Below are 20,231 nucleotides of genomic sequence, written 5' to 3' on the forward strand. Positions count from 1 at the left end.
TTTGTTGGGTAGGAATGGCAATAATGGTAATAAAATCCGAAAGCATGGACGTTTTTTAGTTTGTGTAGACAGCACAGCGGGCGAAAGAAATAGACATGTATGAACCAAACAAGAAGCCTAAAGGCTGAAAGTAAAAGTGTGGGTTGAGGTTAGTTGGTAATTGGTATCATCGCCAAACACCAAACAAACGCCAAGACAGGCGAAGGGTTAGCGTGAGTGTGAAGCCTATAAAAGGCCTCATTTCGAAGTTTGACGGAAACGTAATAACCAAAACCCTCAAACAAACAAAACCCTCACTTACTCTACATCTTCTCTCTTTCTTCTTCATCCTCCATCTCCCATGGATTCTGATTACGGCATTCCTCGTCAACTCTCCGATCTTCAGAAGATCCGATCTCTCTACCAACCTGACCTTCCTCCTTGTCTTCAGGTTATCTCTCTTCTTTCTTTTTTTTTTTTCATGCAGTCTACTACTGCCGTCACCCACATCCATCCTTCAGATCCCATCTTTTCCTCATCCCTTTTATCTCTCCCTCCACCTACTTCTCAGATCTCCCTCATTCTATTTTTATTTTTCATCTTTTTTCTTTTATATACATATATTTCATCTCAATTCTTTTACTCTCCTATTGCCAAATGATTCCTATCATACCTGCATTTTCATTTTTGCCTTTTCATACCATTTATTTCCTGTTACCGGATCTCCTATTCAATCACTGCTTCTTGCTTTCATTCGACTTATACAAGAACCAATCCGCCGTCATTCATTCTCCTTCCCCACTGCATGATTTTTTAGCTTACAGTTGTGGTACTACAGGGGACTATATTAGATATTGAAATTGGAGACAAACTATTTTCCTTTCAGTGTTCAATTTGGATGAGTGGCTTATTTATCTTCTTTTTATCTTATTCTACAGGGAACAGCGGTCAGGGTTGAATTTGGGGATGCCACTACAGCTGTGGATCCTGCTGATGCCCCTACCATTTGTCGGGCCTTTCCCCACACTTACGGTCAGCCATTGGCTCACTTTCTCAGGGCGACTGCTAAAGTCCCAGATGCTCAAATTATTACTGAACATCCAGCCATCCGGTGTGTTCATTTAGTGATTCATTTTCGTCGCACTCCATCGCTAGAACTTAATAGTTATTTGGTTCAACTATATGGATTCTCCTTCGTTTGTTTTTACATCTATTCTTTTACGTGCACTTCTATAGACATAAACATGGTGAATGCATGGCCGTTTACGTTTCAATTGTGCTTTGAGGCTACATAATAGATTTTGTATGAAAAACTTCTCTCATTGGTTTGCTGCCAACAGGGTGGGAGTAGTTTTTTGTGGAAGGCAATCCCCCGGAGGTCATAACGTCATTTGGGGGCTTCATGACGCTCTCAAAATTCACAACCCAAACAGTATATTGTTTGGATTTCTGGGTATGAATTCCTCTGGATATTGATATGTTTCTTAAATGTTTTCTTAATCATGCACTTGTATGACATGCTATAATATTTTAGCAGTATGACATGATGATGAGTTTTTGAGAACTTTATGTTGATGTTCGATAATGTTTGCATATGCTACATCTATAACTAAGTTTAATATCAAAGGATTTATTAAACTGATTTTTGTTGTGATATGTGTTATTATCATTTAAAGACTGGTAAATCGTGATAAGCTGTCATTTCTTTCAACAGGTGGTTCTGAAGGTTTATTTGCCCAGAAAACTCTTGAGATTACCGATGACATTCTTTCAACGTACAAAAATCAAGGTTTGCAGGGGCTTTAATAATCAATAAGGATATTTAGATATGCTATCCTGTATGGAGATTCTTTACACCAGTGGTATTCATGCTTCTTAGGTGGTTATGATTTATTGGGACGAACCAAGGATCAAATTCGAACTAAAGAGCAGGTTAATGCTGCACTGAAAACGTGCTTAGATTTGAAATTGGATGGTCTTGTCATAATTGGCGGTAAATTTCGTTCTCTAGCTCTGTCTAGCTGTTTTACTCACGTGAATATTAAACATGAAAATCTGGTATTTCTGAAGGAGTGACGTCAAACACTGATGCTGCTCAACTTGCTGAAACCTTTGCGGAAGCTAAATGCCCCACAAAGGTGTGGTCTCCATCAATGCAGATAGCATACACATTACTAATTATTATTATTTTGCATTATTTATTAAATTGATAAAATCATTAAATCTGTTTCAGTATTTATAGTTTAGATGCAACTTTTAAGTTCTTCTATCGTATTTGTCCACAGTGTGATTTTACCTTCTTCATTGAAGTGAATGAACTTTTACTGAACCATGCAGGTTGTAGGAGTTCCAGTTACTTTGAATGGCGATCTCAAGAACCAGTTCGTTGAAACAAATGTTGGTTTTGACACCATATGCAAGGTATAGTTAGATGACTGAGAAACGTCTCATATTTCTTTCACATCTGTGGGTTATCTCTTTTGCTTTATGCCTTCGATATTGTTCACTCAGCATTCGATGATCTCGTGTAACAGACTAATTTCCCTGTTTTCTCATCGTCAGGTTAATTCTCAGCTAATCAGCAATGTATGCACTGATGCCCTGTCTGCAGAGAAGGTAAGAAAAAGAAGTCATTATTCGACGACTACTTGGATGTAGGCTGATATTGTTTATCTTGCTCTTTGCTTTCCGTTTGCATTGTGAAATCACTTCTGTTGAAAACCTTACAAAGAATCTTTACATCTGCCTTGATTCTCCCAGTATTACTATTTCATTCGACTCATGGGCCGGAAAGCATCCCATGTTGCTTTGGAGTGCACTCTTCAATCTCATCCAAATTTGGTTAGTGTTTCTTCCATGACATTGTTTTATTTTCACCAGAGTTGCTTCTTTGAAGGGTTTATCCATACATCGTCTGAAAATTGATGGCTATGCTCACTTGCAGGTTATCCTTGGTGAGGAGGTAGCTGCATCAAAACTTACTCTTTTTGATTTGACGACACAGATATGTGATGCTGTTCAGGCTAGAGCACAACAAGGTCTCGTAGAATTTATTGTTTCTAATCTCATATTTGGTAATAGTTTTCGGTTATCTGATCTTGTGCATTATGATCAGACAAGTACCATGGGGTCATCTTACTGCCTGAAGGGCTGATTGAAAGCATTCCCGAAATCTATGCCCTTTTGAAGGTTCCTTTTCTCCCTTCTTTTTTGGTTCTTGAAAGCAGCACATTGATTTTTTTTGTCTTAAGAACTACACAATCTTAGAAATCAACGACACTATCGTACAACCTACGGAACATGTCTTGTTTGTTTTTGCTTGAAATAATGAATTTTATTGCACTTTTCAGGAAATTCACAGTTTACTCAGGCAAGGAGTTCTCGTTGATAATATTTCTTCCCAACTCTCTCCTTGGGCATCAGCGCTATTTGAATTTCTGCCACCTTTCATCAGGAAGCAGGTTAATGTTTATTTAATCTTCAAATTCAATGGATCTCCAATTTTGTCCGCTCTTAGTTGTGAGGTCTAAGTGTAACTTTATTGTTCCAGTTGCTACTTCATCCTGAATCAGACGATTCTGCTCAGTTGTCTCAGGTATTGTGTTTAAGATACTTATTTTAGATAAAAGATGCCCGCTGTGTACATAGATATGTGATATGTTCTTTGACCGTAATTTTCTTTAGATTGAGACGGAGAAACTTTTGGCACATCTTGTGGAGGCTGAAATTAACAAGCGTCTGGTAAATGTTACGTTTGGTCTTACAACGATGTTTTATTTATCTTTTGGTGTAATCTTGAGTTTTTACTCTCAACTTTATTCTATGGGCATCATCCCCTGTGGAGATATTTACAGGACTTGCGTTTTGGTCTGTGCCTCGTTCCTTGAAATTCTTTGATTGTTTTGTTCATTGCATTTTTAACAGAAAGAAGGGACTTATAAGGGGAAGAAATTCAATGCAATTTGCCACTTCTTTGGTTACCAGGCTCGGGGATCTTTACCTTCAAAATTTGATTGCGACTATGCCTTTGTATGTGATAATTAATAGTCTTGGAATCTCGCAATGGCTTCTTCCCTTTTAACATGAACATGGGTGTTAAACATTTGAATGTTGCATTTAATTCAGGTTCTTGGCCATGTTTGCTACCATATCTTAGCTGCTGGTTTGAACGGTTATATGGCAACTTTAACTAACCTGAAAAATCCTGTGAACAAATGGCGCTGTGGTGCTGCTCCAATTGCAGTAGGGTTTTCTTCCTTTCATGCCTTCTATTCAGTTTAACTACTTCGAAATATCATCAGATTTTTATCTCTTATTCATGCCATCTACGTCTGGTGAGTCATTTCATTGCTTATGATGAAACACAGGCCATGATGACTGTGAAGCGTTGGGCTCAAAATCCTGGAGCATCGTCCATTGGAAAACCAGCAATTCACCCAGCAACCGTGGATTTGAAAGGGAAAGCATACGAGTAAGGGTCCATAATCCATATCCATATACTCCTCTCAACTGCCCATATGCAACCAAGGACTTCCATAATTCTACACTAATGGTTTGACGATTGGAGATAGCTTCACTCACTCTAAGGTATTTGTTACAGGCTATTGAGACAAAATGCGAGTCAGTTTCTGATGGACGATCTCTATAGAAACCCTGGACCTCTTCAGTTCGATGGTCCTGGTGCTGATGCCAAGCCCGTCTCCCTTTGCGTTGAGGACCAGGATTACATGGGCCGCATCAAGAAATTACAGGAATACCTTGATAAGGTGCGTTGGTGGTTTTTGTTTGAATATTCCCTTTGGTTTTTGTTCCACCACTATAGCTAAAATATTGGTGTCTATCTGGTTGAACTTAATTGTGATTTTTGCTCCTGTGGCTATTTCAGGTCCGAACCATCGTGAAACCAGGGTGTTCGCAGGAGGTTCTTAAAGCAGCATTAAGTGTCATGGCATCAGTGACCGACGTCCTTTCTGTTATGTCTTCCAGTTCATTCAGCGGAAAAGCATCACTAGAAGGATAATTAAACTCATTTTATGTTGGTGTTTATTTTACCAGAGCAACAATGACTGTTCTAAAACCTTGTCTACTTCGGCTAGCGGAATTGGGTTATAGATGACCTGATAATGACTGATGAGTTTTCAATTTGTTGCGTAACATTTTTTAATGAATAAGTACCCATCCTCTGCAGTTTTGGGAATCTGTAAAGTACTGTTTTTTTTTTCCTTTTCCACCAGTTTGGGTTTGTAATACGGAAGGAACTCTTATTTTGCATTCTCCTCTCCTGCGGCTTTGCAGTGTATCTCGTATTTTTTAGCATTTCCATGTCGTTTTTTAAAATTTAGTTGGTGTGGAACAGTGGCCCATTCTGGATTGTGTTACCCAAGTGATGTGTTTTAAAGAATAATAATAATAGCTCTAATGTCATTAATTTTCTTGATATGTGGAAAATGGGGTTAAAACTATATTGCAATGAATCATAGAGCACATGGTCGACTTGAAAATTCCAGGTTAAAGAGAGGGTGGCATACTCTGATATTGCTTCATTTAAGGAGGAGAATAACAATAATAATAATAATCACGTTCTTACATTCATATTGCTCTTGTCTTCGACAGTAGGAACACACCCTTTATTGAATAAGAGATTTAGTTGATCAACGAAAAGCATACTTTTCATTTGGTCTAATTGTTTAAATACCTTCTCCATCTGCAACTCTCCCTCCTCGAAACCATTAAGCTTATCTACGAACTCTTTCATCTACAGGGTACAGGGAATAATAAGTACAATTGTTGGAAATTAAATAACGCAAACTTCTCAACCTACGACTATCCCAGAATACCAAGCCCTCACCTGAACGTCTACAATATGAGATATTGCTTTCTCCATATCCATCGAAGACCCCCTTAACAAGCTGCGTTCACAGGATGCAACGTCGTTTCCTGAATCACAACCACCAAGAGTCATGACATTTCCATACTATCTCATTAACAATTAACATCGGGAGGAAAACCTATAATATAGTCATATTTAGCAGATGCGTGAAATTAGGTTTTGTTATTTCTCAGCATATGCTCCTTAAGAAACTAAAACTACTATGAAAGGGAAAGGTAGGAAAAATCAAAATTATTCATCCCTTTAACTTTGGAAGGAATAATGAAAAATTGCAAATAGGGAACATTTCAGAAATGCGAAAGCCTCTACTATTCCTCTTAAATGGTGCGTGAAACCCTAGTATTTTTTCTCTGTGGATTTCTGAATTATAAACACGAAGGTCTTGTGTTTTTTTCACTAATGGACTTCAATTAATGGTCTTAAGAAACTTAAGACCTATTTAGGGTACTCAAGTTTAGAGTAAAATAAAAATAAAAAAATAGGTAGGAACGATCATTTACTCTAGATCTGTTCGACTTCCTCCTCATACAAGATAGTCTAGCACCTCCGAAACTAGTCCAGTCCCCCTTTGGATCTTTTTTTGATTTATGATGCATCTACCCGATCTAATTGGGGGCTTACTATTCTTAAGCCCACACATAGTGATGTACAAGTCAAATGAGGAAGAGATTCTCCAAAGTTTTGGCCACTAGGTGAAAAGCTTAGGCCCGTTTGTTAACTATTTGGTTTTTTATTTTTGAAAATTAAGTTGATTTTCTCTTAACATTTCACAATGATTTACATCTATCTTAGTCCAAGAGTTCGAATTCTTGATCAAATTCCTAGATAACAAAAAAAGAAATTTAGTTGTATTTATAGGCTTAATTTTCAAAAACCAAAAACAAAAAAACTAAATGGTTACCATCGAGGATCATGATAATTAAACCCTAGCAAACAACTATTATGAGAACCTAAGTTCAGAGACAAAACAAAGATGCTCGTATCACATATGGTTAAAGATATTACTCAAGGAGCACGGTTGGGAGAAGACCATAGAACTTTTAAGGAAGGTAGACTTCAGTGGTTAAAGCTTAGGGTGTCTAGTTAGCAAGAAAAAAACATTGAATCGATGTTTTGTTTGGCTAAACTTAAATCTCTCCTAGGTATACCCTTCGAAAATCTTTCTGCGACTATTACCCTTTCTAACCAACTTAAACCGAGTGGATTCTTGTCTGCCTTTTCTGGGTTTTGGTATATTTATTAGGTGTAATAAGTAAAAGAGGAAGAAAGAAAAATATTAAAATCCTACCAAAATTTCAAAAGAAAAATATTAAAATCTTACCAAAATTTCAAAACATATTCACTAAGCATTTACATATTTCTAACGTGAATTAGATCAGCAGTTTAAACAATAAATCGTTCGCTTGAGATCCGCAATTTGATTCCCGATTCCCGATCCCCACGTTTGTTGAACTCAAATTATAATACAAATTACAAAAGGAAGATGTAGTTAGTAAACATGATGTAGAGAAGACATTGAAAACAAAATGATTAGCATCAACTTGACCCTGAGTTTTTCCTTTCTGACACAAGTATAACTTATAATCAACAAAAATAAAAGCAGTGGATCAGAAAACAAGAAAAAGAAGATGCACACTTTTTTTTTCTCCATAAGATGATCGGGTAAGCTTCAAATGCAAACAAAATACACACGCATATTCAACTTCAACAACCTATGAATGATTATTATAAAAAATAAAATAACCATGAAAATAATAAAAATAAAAATCCTTCAGCAGAAAAAAAGCTAATACCTTGCTCTTCTGTATTCCTAGCGATAGGTCTGGCAATTTCCCCATCTCTTCCAAAGTCCATCTCGGAAAGTTTAATCACAGCTGCCTGGGCAGCTGCTTCTGCAACCTCAATACCCACCAAAGACGACAGAAAGGCAGCCTGGGAGCATAAATATCGATCACATAATTATCTCTCTATCCATATAGAGAATAAAAACCAGACAGTTTTAAACGACCAGTAGGTCCACTATCAGTTTTAGCCAGGTACCATAGATATTCTTGGAAAATTACTACGGTCTACAAAAGATAGCTATATTGGGGCTGTTTGGGAGGTTGGAATGCAATCAGAATTAGTGGAGAGTGATGAATCGAGGGCGGAATAAAATTGGATCATGAAGCGTGAAAACAGAGGAAAAGAGGACTAGGTTGAAAACTGAGGAACATAATGAGTTTATTATTACAAATCGGGCCTAAAAATTTCAATCCAAAGAACCTATATGCAATGAAGAAGAATAGTACGCTAGTAAAAGTCCAAGTATTGGAAACCTGCAGTTGGGTTAACTTGGATTATAGCTTGTCCACGTTAATTCATGATTCGAATAACTTGGGTAATTTAATTTGACTTTTTCTTTTAGAAAAAAGGAAGAAATTGGTTCCAGTCAGGACAAACTAACAAAATCCATTGTTTTCCTTTCTTTCTGTTTCCCCTTCTCCGAGAGGAGTCAAATTTATTCACCGAAAGCTAAAATGAATAAGCCTTTATTAGTCTCCCATTGATTAATAACCCAATCCCACCTACAAAATGTTAAAAATCCCTATAAAAGAAAAAGAAATCTAGTAGAAGGCATCAAATTGATACACGTTGTATCACTTTTTCCACTACTCGTGCAAATCAGACCTCTAATACACACTTCTTTTTGCATGTGAATAGGACTTCGATAACACAAGGTGTTGGTTGAAACTAACAAAATTACTAACAGGCAAGCAGCTAATGCAAGCTAAAAGGAAAGGACAAAAACCAACACTAACCTGAGCCATTATGGGATTGCTTGCATCTGCCAGAGGTGATAGACGGATTCTTTTATTAGGAATAGATGCGCCAGTACTTTCCAACGTAAGATTGGCACTGGCATGATCCTTCACCACAGTATAATTGTTGTCAATATGTTCAGAATCTGGATAACCATGAAACTGCTCCCCTAAAGGAAGCTTCACAAAATGGGCGACACATTCCCTCTCAGTTCTGCCACCAACATGTTGTGCAACCTTTTTCCAGTCATCACCATAATGCGTCAAAGCTTCAAGAAGATGCAAAGTCTCCTTATCGGTCCAATCTGTTCGTGTATCATCATTGATCTCAACACGTCTAAAATCTGAAGAACTAACAACACCAACTCGATAGTTTCCACGAACATAGCACCTTGCACAAAGTGTCAAATCAAACTGTACGAAATAATGACCATTATATTAGTTCTAATTCATTAAATCATATCGATTCATTTAATATCCACTTAAAAAATTCAAACCTCTACAAGTTCCAAATTCATCCAGTCACCAAAACCAATTAGACACCTATCCACTAAAACCAGTATATGTCGGCAAACGTCGTCATTAAATTTGAGCAGGAAGATTAAGAAAATGAATAGATAACAATTAACAACCCTACTCTGAAGGTTTTTGACAGATTAAAGACCACAAAATCTATACCTACATGGCTTTCTATAATACAACGTGGGAATGAAAATAATTGAAGGTTGATATTGAAAACTAATTAAACAAATAAACCACCGCTGCCTCGGGACACTTGTAAACTACCCCAAACTATCTATCTATCCATATATATATTATGTATGTATGTATGTATGTATATAAACTCAATATCATCGCCACTTGAAGAAAAAACTTTTATCTATACAGAGTCGAAAACTAGCAAGTCTAGCACGGAGAATACAACAAAGTAAGAATAAGCTGAGGAAGGAACAAAACACAAATTAATTCGCGGAAACAAGTAAACGGGTAGAGGAAACTTTAATAAGATGCAAGTAGATGCGAACCTTATCGCAAGCAAAGCAAGCAATGCTACAAATAGACTTGCAACCGCTGCATACTCTCTTAGAAGCGTCTTTAGGCGCCGACGAATTCGCGGAACCACCTCCAGGTTCGCCGGTGTTGGAAGCGGAAGCATTAGACTTGGAGTCCCGGTCCTCCCACTTCAGGGGTTTGCTCAGCGCGGAGGGCGAGTAATTGATAAGACCCCACGCCTCGAGAAAATCAAAAACCCTACGAATGGATCCTACATCGGCAACGAGTGTCTTTCGGATATCAGTAAAGGTGATCTTCTTGGAAGGGCATTCCCTAAAATTCTTGACAATAGAATTTCGAAGGTACTTGTAAACTCTAGGGTTTTTAGAGGGCGACCGTGAATCAAAAAACTCCGGAAGGAAGCGAACCTCGCACTCGTGAATGCCGTTCCAGGAGAACCATCCTGGACAAGAGAATAAGAGTTAGCATCTAAAAACAAGTAGCTGCCGGGGTTGCAGTGAATGCAGTACTTACTGGAATAGCTGGGAAGATGAATTGGATCCGGAGAAGTGGGTTGAGGAAGGTCGTCGGGGCGAGGGGTGGGAGCGGGGACGGCGGAGGGGGTCTGACCGGAGTCGGAGGGAGGAGTCTCGATTTTAAGGGGAGGGGTCACAAGAGCGGGGGAGGGGGAAGGAGCAGATTGTTTAGCAGAAGCGTCCGTGGGAGGATCTTGGACCGGTGAATTAGCCGCCATAACAAGGTGCCCGAAGCAGGGGAAGGAAATAGAGAAAGGAAGCTCCGGTAAGTAGATCGGAATAACAAAATAAATCGTAGGTGAGCTCAGGCGAGGAGAGAAGCGATAAATCGGAGAAGTAGACGGGAGAAGGAGCCCAAATATATGGAAATGGGCTGGGCTCGACTGGGCTCGGCTGGGCTCTGCTTCCCTCAAATCCTCCACTTCCATTGCTCTCTCCACTTTTATTTTTTATACTTAAATTTCAAAATAAACTAAAAAAGATAGACACATTGAGAGTCTTCTTCATAATTTTGGGGACAACTGGTTTGAGGTCAAAGAAGAAAATATGTGCATTAACATATTGATCTTTGCAATTCAAATCGTTCTATTTGTTGTAATCAATTAAGTTTTTTCATCATCAAACATATCAAACATACGTAAAATTTTAGTAGGTTGTCATCAACTATAATGGTTGTTAAGGGTTATCTAAGGCAAAGTTCAAAGATGCCTAAAAGGAAACTAGAAGCCAACATAAGCTCACGGTATTAGATTTGCCAAGAGGGAAATCTAAGCTCACATCCTAAGAGGAAATTAGAGTCTCAGATCTCGAGGCAACTAGTTAGGCCAAAGAATATATAAATTAGGAAATAATTGAGAGCCACGCACCACGGAACCTCAAAGCTGCAACCACCTTGACATAAACAAAGCAAAGTGTAACCACATGTGAAGGGCATTGTAAATATTTTCCTTGATAATTCTTTGGGAGGTGGGAGATTACTTGCAACTTAAGGGGTTGGAATGAGTAAGTGAAATGAAAATAGGAATCATGAAGCATAAAATGATCGAAAAAAAAAGGTTAGATTGAAAACTGTGGAAGAGAATGAGTCTGTTGCCGACTTGGGTAACCGGTTTTTCTCCATCAGCCATGAGTCAATTCCATAGCCATCTTGCGATCACTTGGATACTAGTGTTCTATTATCAGTAATTTCCATTGGTTCTATCCAATAGTTTGTTCCTTCCCCCCTCAAAATTTTCATTTGTTCTATCCACTAGTTTGTTCCTTCTCCCTTCGATCAAACTGAAACTTACATAATCTATGTTAGATATTTCATGTCGTGAAGGAGAAAGGGTTGAAACTGAAAGTTAGCTTCAAGTTTGGAGCAATCTTCTTTAAACTATAATGTCCGTTACAAACACCCATGAGTTTTTATAGCCTCTTAGACTTTGATTCTTTAACAAGGTTTGAATTTCATTATGTACAGAAAAAGAAAGAAAGAGAAAAAAAAATAAACAAAGAAACTCATCATAAACATCATGAGCATTGTTGAGATTTGAACACGAAAACGGAAAGCTTTGACATACGGCTTACCCATTGTTCAGGTTTTATTTGTTCGGTTTTGTATGCAAACATAAAAGTCTTACCATCTTCTCACTCTTTTCAAAAGTCTGAATAGTGAATACTAAAAATATTGAATACATAGCTTTAGCTTGTACTTTGGTCATTTAGAAAAAAAGTTGCGGATTGCGGTTTTGGGTGTTTCACTTTAGTAACAATTAACAACAGAGTGATAACAGAGACAGAGATGGTAACAAACAATACAAACGAGCAGCCAAGAGTGATGAGAGGGTAAAAGTGAGCGATCGGTGACATCACTCCAACATGCCGGCGTCCTGGAAACTCTGGACAGCATCTGCAAGCGTCTCCTCCAATGCCCGATACTTCCAACCCAATCTTTGCAGTTTCTCCGAGCTTAGACTTATTGGCTCCGCTTTCCATTCACTCAACCTGCAGTGCCACACCAGTTTTTGTTATGGAACCACATATATTTTTTAACTCCCATAACAAACCATACTACTTTCACAAGCTTACTTCTTTGGATAGCTATAATCAGGATACTTGCTCTTCAGTGCATCCACCAGCTCCCGTGTCTCAATTGAATGCGCTGTACAAATGTACCTTCCTTCTGCCTCCCTCTTCTCATATAAAAGAATTAGTGCCTCTGCTACATCACGTACATCTACTAACGTCCGTGGCCGGTTTTCCATTGACTCGCACCCTTCTGCAAAAAGACCTTCCATATATTATAAAGAAAATAAACTAGGTTGTTGCACAGTCACGATTCTCTTCACTCTTCATTGCAACAATCAAATTTGTCTTTTCATACAATATTGAATATAGCAGATAATTCCTACTAGTGATAATGCCACTCGAACTGGCACTGCCCATGAATCTTTACCCTTTAAGTTTACATCTAGGTCTCCCACACACCTTACCCCACAATTTGTAAAATTTTTGCTCGAAGATCTTGCTGAAATGTAGAGGTGATATCAAATGTGCATATTTAGCTCACACACGCATGTGTCACAAATAGTACCTTTTAGAATTCTGAGAAGAGCCAAGGTGCTGGCATTGACTGTTGGCTGCAAAACTGGCCCGATAACGAGGGTAGGACAAATAGTCACAACGTCAAGCCCACGTCTTTTCCCAAACGCCAAGGCCTCACTTTCAGCTTCTGTTTTTGCCAGAAAATACCAGTCCTGGTACAATTTTGAGGAATAACGATGAATATAGATAGCCATAATAAAAGCACAAACGTACTTCTATTTAAGTACCTTAGAAGCTCTGCAGTGCTCCATATCAGACCAACAACTTTCATCCATTACTCGACTTCGTGGCCAACTGGGATTGGAAAACACAGCAGCAACTGAGGATACGACAACTACTCGCTTAACTTTTGCTTCAACGCAAGCTTCAAGCACATTATGTGTGCCCTTTACGGCAGGTTCAATCACTTCTGTCTGAGAGTAATATTAATTGAGACAAAGAGCGGAGCACTCTATACACAACTTAGCTGAAGTGAGTTGACAAAATCAATCTTCATGGTCAATCTCACCTTAGCTTTTTTTTTTTTTTTTTTTTTTTGTAAGGAAAAGAACCGAACTGTGATATTCAAATTCCATCAGCTTTCCTCTTTAGCTAATATTAAAATTTTATTCCACTTCATACAACACCATAACTACCCCTTAGCAAGTAGCAGCATCAGGATTTAAAGGAATAATAGGGGCGTTTCTACACCTTCTAATGGTGTTTAGATTGTTGAGAAAACTGCTATTTCCCAGTTTCTTGGTGATGGACTCTTGCTAAAGATTTTCTGAAGAACATACTTTATGATTCTAGTAAAGTGAATTGCCCCTCCCGTTCCAAATATACTTGTTTGAAGAACTTTGCTTCATGAAACACTACGGATTGATTGCTCCTAGTCTCCTCTATGTATATATCGATAAGGAAAAGAAGAAGGAAAAAAAAAAAAAAAAAAGAGTGATGATGAGACATTTATACCTCGGGGTTTGATGAAGTTGTGGAAGGAACTGGACAGGCAACATGGAAAACTCCATCACATCCTGCAATCGCGGAACGCAGAGACTGGTAGTCCAGTAAATCAGCCTTAAACAGTTGCAAATTCTCGGTGGCTTTCTCAAGTTTTCTTAAGTGAGCATACTTAGCATCGCCTACACATTATTTAAGGAAACCTCATTCAATCAATAAAAAAAAAGGGGGGGATTAACAATAACAAAGAAATGTTGTGTGAAGAAGACGAAGGCAGAGAGGCAGTGGATTAAGCAGATGATGGAAAGTAGGGGAGTTGAATTGAATGAATTTGGAAAGAGATGGAAGAGCAGGTATAATTACTGGGTTCCCTGACAGTTCCGTGGACAATATAATCCCTGGATAGCAGAAGTTTGACCAGCCATGAACCAATAAACCCTCCAGCACCTGTAACACAAACTTTCCCCTTCATCGCCATCGTCGCCATTGCTGGTACCTGCTAATGCTGAGACACCAATTACTTGTATTTCTTGAACACGTGTCGTCTCTTCCTCATTTCAACCACGAAAATTGTAATCATTTTAAATTCTAATAATAATTGAGAAACAGTTTGGGGTTAATCATACTTTTTCTTTTCTTCTTTTAATAAATTAATTAATTAAAAAGAAAAGAAAAAGAAAAAAGACATTTGGGCCGAATAAGTTAGAGATGGGCCTGAAGGCACAAGAGATGATTGTGAAGGTTGGAAACGACCCGCACTTTATTCTTCTTTCCAATCATTTTGTTTCTCTTTTCTTCTCCAAATCAAAATGGTATTATTTGTTTTGTTAAATTAAAGTTTCTAACAATAATCATCCCATCCAATATTATATTGTGAGTTTTAAAGTAATGTAATTTATTCATTAATAACTACCATAATATATTCATAAGTATACCATTAGTTTTATTTTTATAATTAGCTAATCATTATATGCACAAGATTCAAGATAACCATACATCGAGAGATCCGCAAGACGATGAGAAGTTGGTTGTATCCATTGAAAGGTCCGCATTTGAATTGAACATATAAATCTCTAGGGATGCCAATGATGATACACAAGTTATCACAGTAGTCTACGTGTCGGGATGGTTTAATATCCCGACTAAAAGAATAAGTAGAAGTTAATGTTTTTCTAGATTATCACTTATTAAGCATCAGACTAACGTCTTAAGTTTTCTCATCCCCAAATAAGCCTAGTGAGGAGGTCGTGTAGAGAAAGCGAGATGTTACGTTATGCCAGACATTAAGATATGGGCAAGGCGATGAAGTTATAGTTCATAAGGAATGAATAGAGTTGTTAAGTGTTGTGTACTTTTAATTGCGAAGCAAATTCTCTTTTAAGCTTAAGTTTTTAGAAGTATGTGTTTTGGCGCTCTCTTAAAGTAACGTGTAGTTTCAATAAAAAAAGAAAAAAGAAAAAGAAAAACTAAGTCTAAGTCCAAGCATTCTAGTGTTTTGTTAGAAGCATTCGAGTTATCCAAGTCGTGTTCACGTCTAGAAACACAAAGGAAGAATATATGTTTGGAGTGGGGAAGTGACAAAAGGAACACATAAGAATAAGAAAAATGAAAGAGAGTAAGTCTAGAATTAAAAAAGAAAAGATTAACGTGATATTTAAAGTGATATGAAGAAAGAGGTAAGAGGAGCAGAATTGAATTAAAATTGGTCTGCCACATTGTACAAATTGTAAAATAAATTCTCACCGACAACCAACATTGGATATTTAATATTTATTAAGTGAATTAAATATAAATAATAATAATAATAATAATATTATTAGGAATTTTAGAAAAGAGACGTAGGTAATAGTAGTTGAAATAGGAAAAGGAGAGAAAACAGAACCAGTAATTGCTATGTACGATTTTTGGAATATCATAGGCACATAATGCCAATGAAATTCAACAACTACGTTCTCCATCTTTATTATTTTTTATTGAATGTAGGATCTTTGTTTCCTAACTGAAAGGTGACATATTTTTCCTCAATCTTATGCTGATGATGTTGATAATAATATAATATAATTTAATTATCCGAAAATGAAATCCAATGCATTTTGATAGTGCATGATTGGACAGTTTGCGTCAAAAGACAGATTGGGTTGCGGTGTAATTTCAAAATAAGAGAAAGAAAAAGAATGCATTGTTTGGTGTGCCGAAGTAGAAGGGGATTATTTTATTTTTGAGTATAAATGCGTGGAGAGATTTAAACCACTTGTTCTCATCCTGCACCCGTCGTCTCATCTCAATTGAGTTTAGTTAGCAATACATGAAACAAACTATTGGAAGAATGAAACCTCAAAAACTAATCACACACTCAACTTGTATATATATATATATATATATATATATATATATATATATATATATATATATATTGGGGCAATGGTGAGGTCTATCCTAATTAAGATGCACCTATCCTAAATAGTCGTCATCTGAAAATAATTTTTTTAAAAATATTTTGTAATTTTTTATTTGTGTAGGAGAGAGTTAAAAAATACGACAAATGGTTGCATCAAATTTTTTCTTTTATATATATATATATATATCTTTCTAATACAAAAAGAGTAGTGTATAATAGAGACGAAGCTTTAGATAACACGTTCAAAATATTTCAAAATATATCATTTTCATTTTTTATGTTTGATTGTTAGAAGTTGAATGCTAATATGCTTTGGTCTAACTGGGGTCCATCCACACTCTCCTTATCCCACCATTTAAACTCCAATTTTGCTTTCTCCTTTCCCAAACTTTCGGTCTCCCTCGCCCTTATCAATTCCACACATTAATATTCTATTAATATTCATGTTCGTATTCATGAATGTTCACCAATGTTTTTTGTTTTTTATTGGCTCTCTTTTTCAACCTTTTTTTTTTCTTTCTTTTCAATTTTTAATTGCAAATGTACTTTTTTCTTATAAATACGTATTGAAATTTGATTGTGTGTTAATAGTAGAATACAACTTCCACTTAATTAGCTTACTATTTATAATAATGTATCTATTAACAAGTTGCACCATACCAAATTTTCTATCTTAATTGATTCCCTATTTACAGTATATTTCTTATCAATGATAAACGTAAATTTTAAATATTCATAATTGATAGGTTAATTAATCAATGATGCATTTATATCTTACTACAACATATTTAATAATAAAAAAGATGCCCATGTCTAAAAGGACATTTTATGCATCTCAAAATGTATAAAGTAGATGCATTTTTAACTCCATTCACTAAAGAGGAAAATTTTAGGCTACAAAAATTTATCATATGTTTTTACTATGTAATATAACTATCAACATATAATATAATACAAGTAAATTTATACATCCTTTTAACAAATCGTACCATCTCTCTATCACAAATCTTGTCTTCTCCCTTTTCCTGCTTTATTCCTAATAAACTCTTTCTGACTTGTCTTATAAATGGCTCTATTTGACAGATCCAAGAGAAAACTAGTAAAATAGTTTTTGTGGGTGCATTTTGACCGAGATCAACCATAGAATTTTAGTTTTTCTTAGTGCAAACAACTTTTACATAAAAGAAGACTAGTAAAAAAACAGGTTTGGCATTGGTATCTCTGTGTTTTGAGTATGTTTTTGCGACATTGGATTAGAGGAGTACTCTACTGTCAATACTCATTATATGCACAGTTTGTTTGACAAATGACATAGTTGTGTTTGGAAAATGAGAAAAACTTAAAAGAGAGCAGTTGGAGTTAGACGTTGGTTGTTGTCATATTTATATATATGTCCTTGCCTTGCCTTGCCTTGGTTGCTCATACTAATAAATACCTTTTATATAACTAAAAGTCGACAAATAATAATTTAATTATACGACGTTGGAAAAGAATTTGAGTTGTGTGAGAAACGTTTTTTTCTTTTTTTAAGGAGTGAGAGAATCGAATTGTCCATAGGTTTTGAGCGTCACAGCGGTGATATATTTAGATGATTTGTGGTAGTGGATGAAAAACAAGTAATTCCGATCTCTGTTCGTTGAACCAAAACAGAGCAAATATGATGATATAATATTGATTGTAGAGCAATCGAAATCAAAACAAAAAATTGGGTGTGCAGTGAGATGATGATGAAGTTTCTGAGTCTCTTGATTTTGGCTTCCATTCCCGTTCTGAAAGTGCTTCTGATTACAGGGCTTGGCTCTTTTCTGGCTCTCCCTTACATCGACATCTTGGGCCAAGAAGCCAGAAAGCATTTGAATGGAGTAACTATTTTTTTTTTTATGTTGATTACTACTACCAATACGGCCTATATTTCCTCTATTCCATTCCCGTTCTGAAAGTTCTTTCCTTTTTTTTTTTTTTTTGTTTCTTCAAATTGTATTTAGGTGGTTTTTTACGTATTCAATCCTGCCCTCGTCGCCTCCAATCTTGCTGAAACTATTACCTACAACAATATGGTCAAGATGTATGTATGTCTGTTCATATAATAGCTAGTTTTCTTTCTGATCGATAATGGTATATACATATATTAATAGTTTGGGTTGTGGGTGTGGGTGTTTGATCGATTTACATACATACACGCAGGTGGTTTATGCCTTTCAATATCCTCATCACTTTCATTGTGGGATCACTATTTGGTTGGATTGTGATTCAATGGACCAAACCTCCTCCTCATCTCCGTGGACTCATCTTGGGTTGCTCCTCTGCTGGTTCGTATTAACTAAACTAACTCAACTTATATTCTCTCTCTCTCTCTCTTTTCATTCTCTTTCCATTTTTAATTTCCCACAGGAAATTTGGGCAACATTTTGCTTATTATTATTCCAGCCGTTTGTAAAGAAAAGGGAAGCCCCTTTGGGGACTCCGACAACTGCACCACTTATGGAATGGCTTATGTTTCTCTTTCAATGGCGGTATTTCCACTCTTCATATCATTCATTCAATCTCTGATCTACCCCTCTCCTCTCCTCTCCTCCTAATTAATATATCTATATGTATGTTTAACTTTGTTTTCAGATTGGAGCCATTTTTTTATGGTCTTATGTTTACAATATTGTTCGAGTTTCTTCAATGAGCCACATCACTGCGGATCCTACCTCTAATAACTTGCCCATCACTAATACTTCCTCCATTGAGGAACCATTGATTCACAATCAACCGCTTGTTGTTTATAATGATGATGATGATGATGTTTCTAATTCGAAGAAATTATTGGTTTTGGAGGAAAATGCAGTCATCTCCTCTTCTAAATCCAAACATGAGGTGCTTTTCTGATCAATGTTTCCTATCTTCTGTGCATTGCTTTCATTCTCAATCTCATCTAACCCAATTAAGTTTAATGTAAATGCAATGGCAGGCTTCAGTTGCTGTCAGAATAACCACATTCATTAAATCGCTTAATTTGAAAGCATTGTTTGCTCCGTCAACAATTGGAGCGGTATGTAGTGCTAGGAAGTGAGTAGTAAGATACATATACTTGGTTTAACCAATCAAAACATACTCAATCCTGTTATCTTTCCTTTCCTACAGATTGCTGGTTTTGTGATTGGTCTCATTCCTCAACTCAGAAACTTGTTGATCGGTGCCGATGCTCCTTTGCGTGTCATCGATGACTCGGCTGCCTTGTTGGGGTTTGTCTTAAAACTTTTCACTCTTCTTGAAACAATGCCTATGATCAATAACAGATCACTCAATAATCATCTTTTGGTGACTGCAGAAATGGAGCCATTCCAACTGTCACACTAATTGTAGGAGGGAACCTTCTAAGAGGTACACTACAACTTACTGAAGTATATAAAACATTAAATAGTGGTTTTAGTCAAAAGTGGTAAAGAGAATTGATTATTCTTTTGCATTGGTCAATGTCCAGGTTTGCGAGGATCGGAATCGGAGTTGAAGAAATCCATCGTTGTTGGGATTGTTTTGGTTCGGTATGTTGCGCTGCCTTTGACTGGAATTTTGATTGTGAGAGGAGCTGCAAAATTTGGTTGGGTGGGATCTGATCCCTTGTATCTGTTTGTTCTTCTGCTTCAATTTGCAGTCCCACCAGCAATGAACATTGGTAAACAAAAGATCTACTCTTTTTATTTGGCTGGCTGGCTGATTTTGAATGTGAACTTCGTTTATGATTAATACTGTTATTGAATGATAATACTGTTATTGAATTCAGGAACAATCACTCAATTGTTTGGAGCTGGAGAGGCCGAATGCTCGGTCATTTTGCTGTGGACTTACGTCCTAGCTTCAATTTCATTGACCTTTTGGTCCACCTTGTTCATGTGGCTAGTGGGTTGATCAACAACCAAACCACATAAAACTCGTGTTCTAAGATAGAGATAGGCATGATACTTTAGTAGGATTTTACCTAGATAATACATGAGCTTAATAAGTAGGATTTTACAACAAACTCACTCTTTGATATATTTGTTCATTCATTTCTATGAAGTTACAAAATTCAATGTTTTTTCCCCATGTACCGTTAAATTATAAGACATTCAAAAAATGAT

The 20,231-nt window shown here is 36.7% G+C and overlaps 4 protein-coding genes across 6 annotated transcripts; 2 read left to right on the forward strand and 2 right to left on the reverse strand.

The window, feature by feature from the left end:
• Positions 1–134: 134 nt before the first annotated feature.
• LOC103493853 (pyrophosphate--fructose 6-phosphate 1-phosphotransferase subunit alpha) lies at positions 135–5,250 on the forward strand. Its single transcript, XM_008454801.3, has 19 exons — positions 135–430; positions 918–1,090; positions 1,320–1,432; positions 1,694–1,768; positions 1,859–1,972; positions 2,050–2,117; positions 2,317–2,400; positions 2,542–2,595; positions 2,740–2,820; positions 2,924–3,017; positions 3,095–3,168; positions 3,330–3,440; positions 3,530–3,574; positions 3,664–3,720; positions 3,904–4,008; positions 4,105–4,221; positions 4,347–4,450; positions 4,580–4,745; positions 4,865–5,250. The coding sequence occupies exons 1-19, from the start codon at positions 341–343 to the stop codon at positions 4,997–4,999; spliced, it is 1,860 nt and encodes a 619-aa protein (XP_008453023.1). The 5' UTR covers positions 135–340; the 3' UTR covers positions 5,000–5,250.
• Positions 5,251–5,480: 230 nt separating this feature from the next.
• LOC103493854 (SWI/SNF complex subunit SWI3B) lies at positions 5,481–10,603 on the reverse strand. Its single transcript, XM_008454803.3, has 6 exons — positions 10,198–10,603; positions 9,696–10,126; positions 8,671–9,084; positions 7,663–7,801; positions 5,828–5,916; positions 5,481–5,734 (listed from the first exon to the last, which is right to left on the reverse strand). The coding sequence occupies exons 1-6, from the start codon at positions 10,415–10,417 to the stop codon at positions 5,555–5,557; spliced, it is 1,473 nt and encodes a 490-aa protein (XP_008453025.3). The 5' UTR covers positions 10,418–10,603; the 3' UTR covers positions 5,481–5,554.
• Positions 10,604–11,729: 1,126 nt separating this feature from the next.
• On the reverse strand, positions 11,730–14,443 carry LOC103493852 (cinnamoyl-CoA reductase 1-like). 2 transcript variants are annotated; one of them, XM_008454799.3, is made up of 6 exons: positions 14,091–14,443; positions 13,740–13,909; positions 13,013–13,198; positions 12,775–12,937; positions 12,270–12,459; positions 11,730–12,185 (listed from the first exon to the last, which is right to left on the reverse strand). In XM_008454799.3, the coding sequence occupies exons 1-6, from the start codon at positions 14,212–14,214 to the stop codon at positions 12,050–12,052; spliced, it is 969 nt and encodes a 322-aa protein (XP_008453021.1). In that variant the 5' UTR covers positions 14,215–14,443; the 3' UTR covers positions 11,730–12,049. The 2 variants fall into 2 exon arrangements, with proteins under 2 accessions (XP_008453021.1, XP_008453022.1); XM_008454800.3 differs by having other exon boundaries at positions 12,270–12,456; positions 14,091–14,299.
• A 3,117-nt stretch (positions 14,444–17,560) lies between these two features.
• On the forward strand, positions 17,561–20,188 carry LOC103493850 (protein PIN-LIKES 3-like). 2 transcript variants are annotated; one of them, XM_008454798.2, is made up of 10 exons: positions 17,561–17,987; positions 18,111–18,190; positions 18,310–18,434; positions 18,517–18,638; positions 18,742–18,987; positions 19,082–19,162; positions 19,255–19,355; positions 19,442–19,494; positions 19,595–19,786; positions 19,895–20,188. In XM_008454798.2, the coding sequence occupies exons 1-10, from the start codon at positions 17,847–17,849 to the stop codon at positions 20,017–20,019; spliced, it is 1,266 nt and encodes a 421-aa protein (XP_008453020.1). In that variant the 5' UTR covers positions 17,561–17,846; the 3' UTR covers positions 20,020–20,188. The 2 variants fall into 2 exon arrangements, with proteins under 2 accessions (XP_008453020.1, XP_016901341.1); XM_017045852.2 differs by having other exon boundaries at positions 17,577–17,987; positions 18,111–18,194.
• The last annotated feature ends 43 nt before the right edge of the window (positions 20,189–20,231 follow it).

This window comes from Cucumis melo, chromosome 7, assembly GCF_025177605.1.
Source record: "Cucumis melo cultivar AY chromosome 7, USDA_Cmelo_AY_1.0, whole genome shotgun sequence".
Classification (NCBI taxonomy): Eukaryota; Viridiplantae; Streptophyta; class Magnoliopsida; order Cucurbitales; family Cucurbitaceae; genus Cucumis; species Cucumis melo.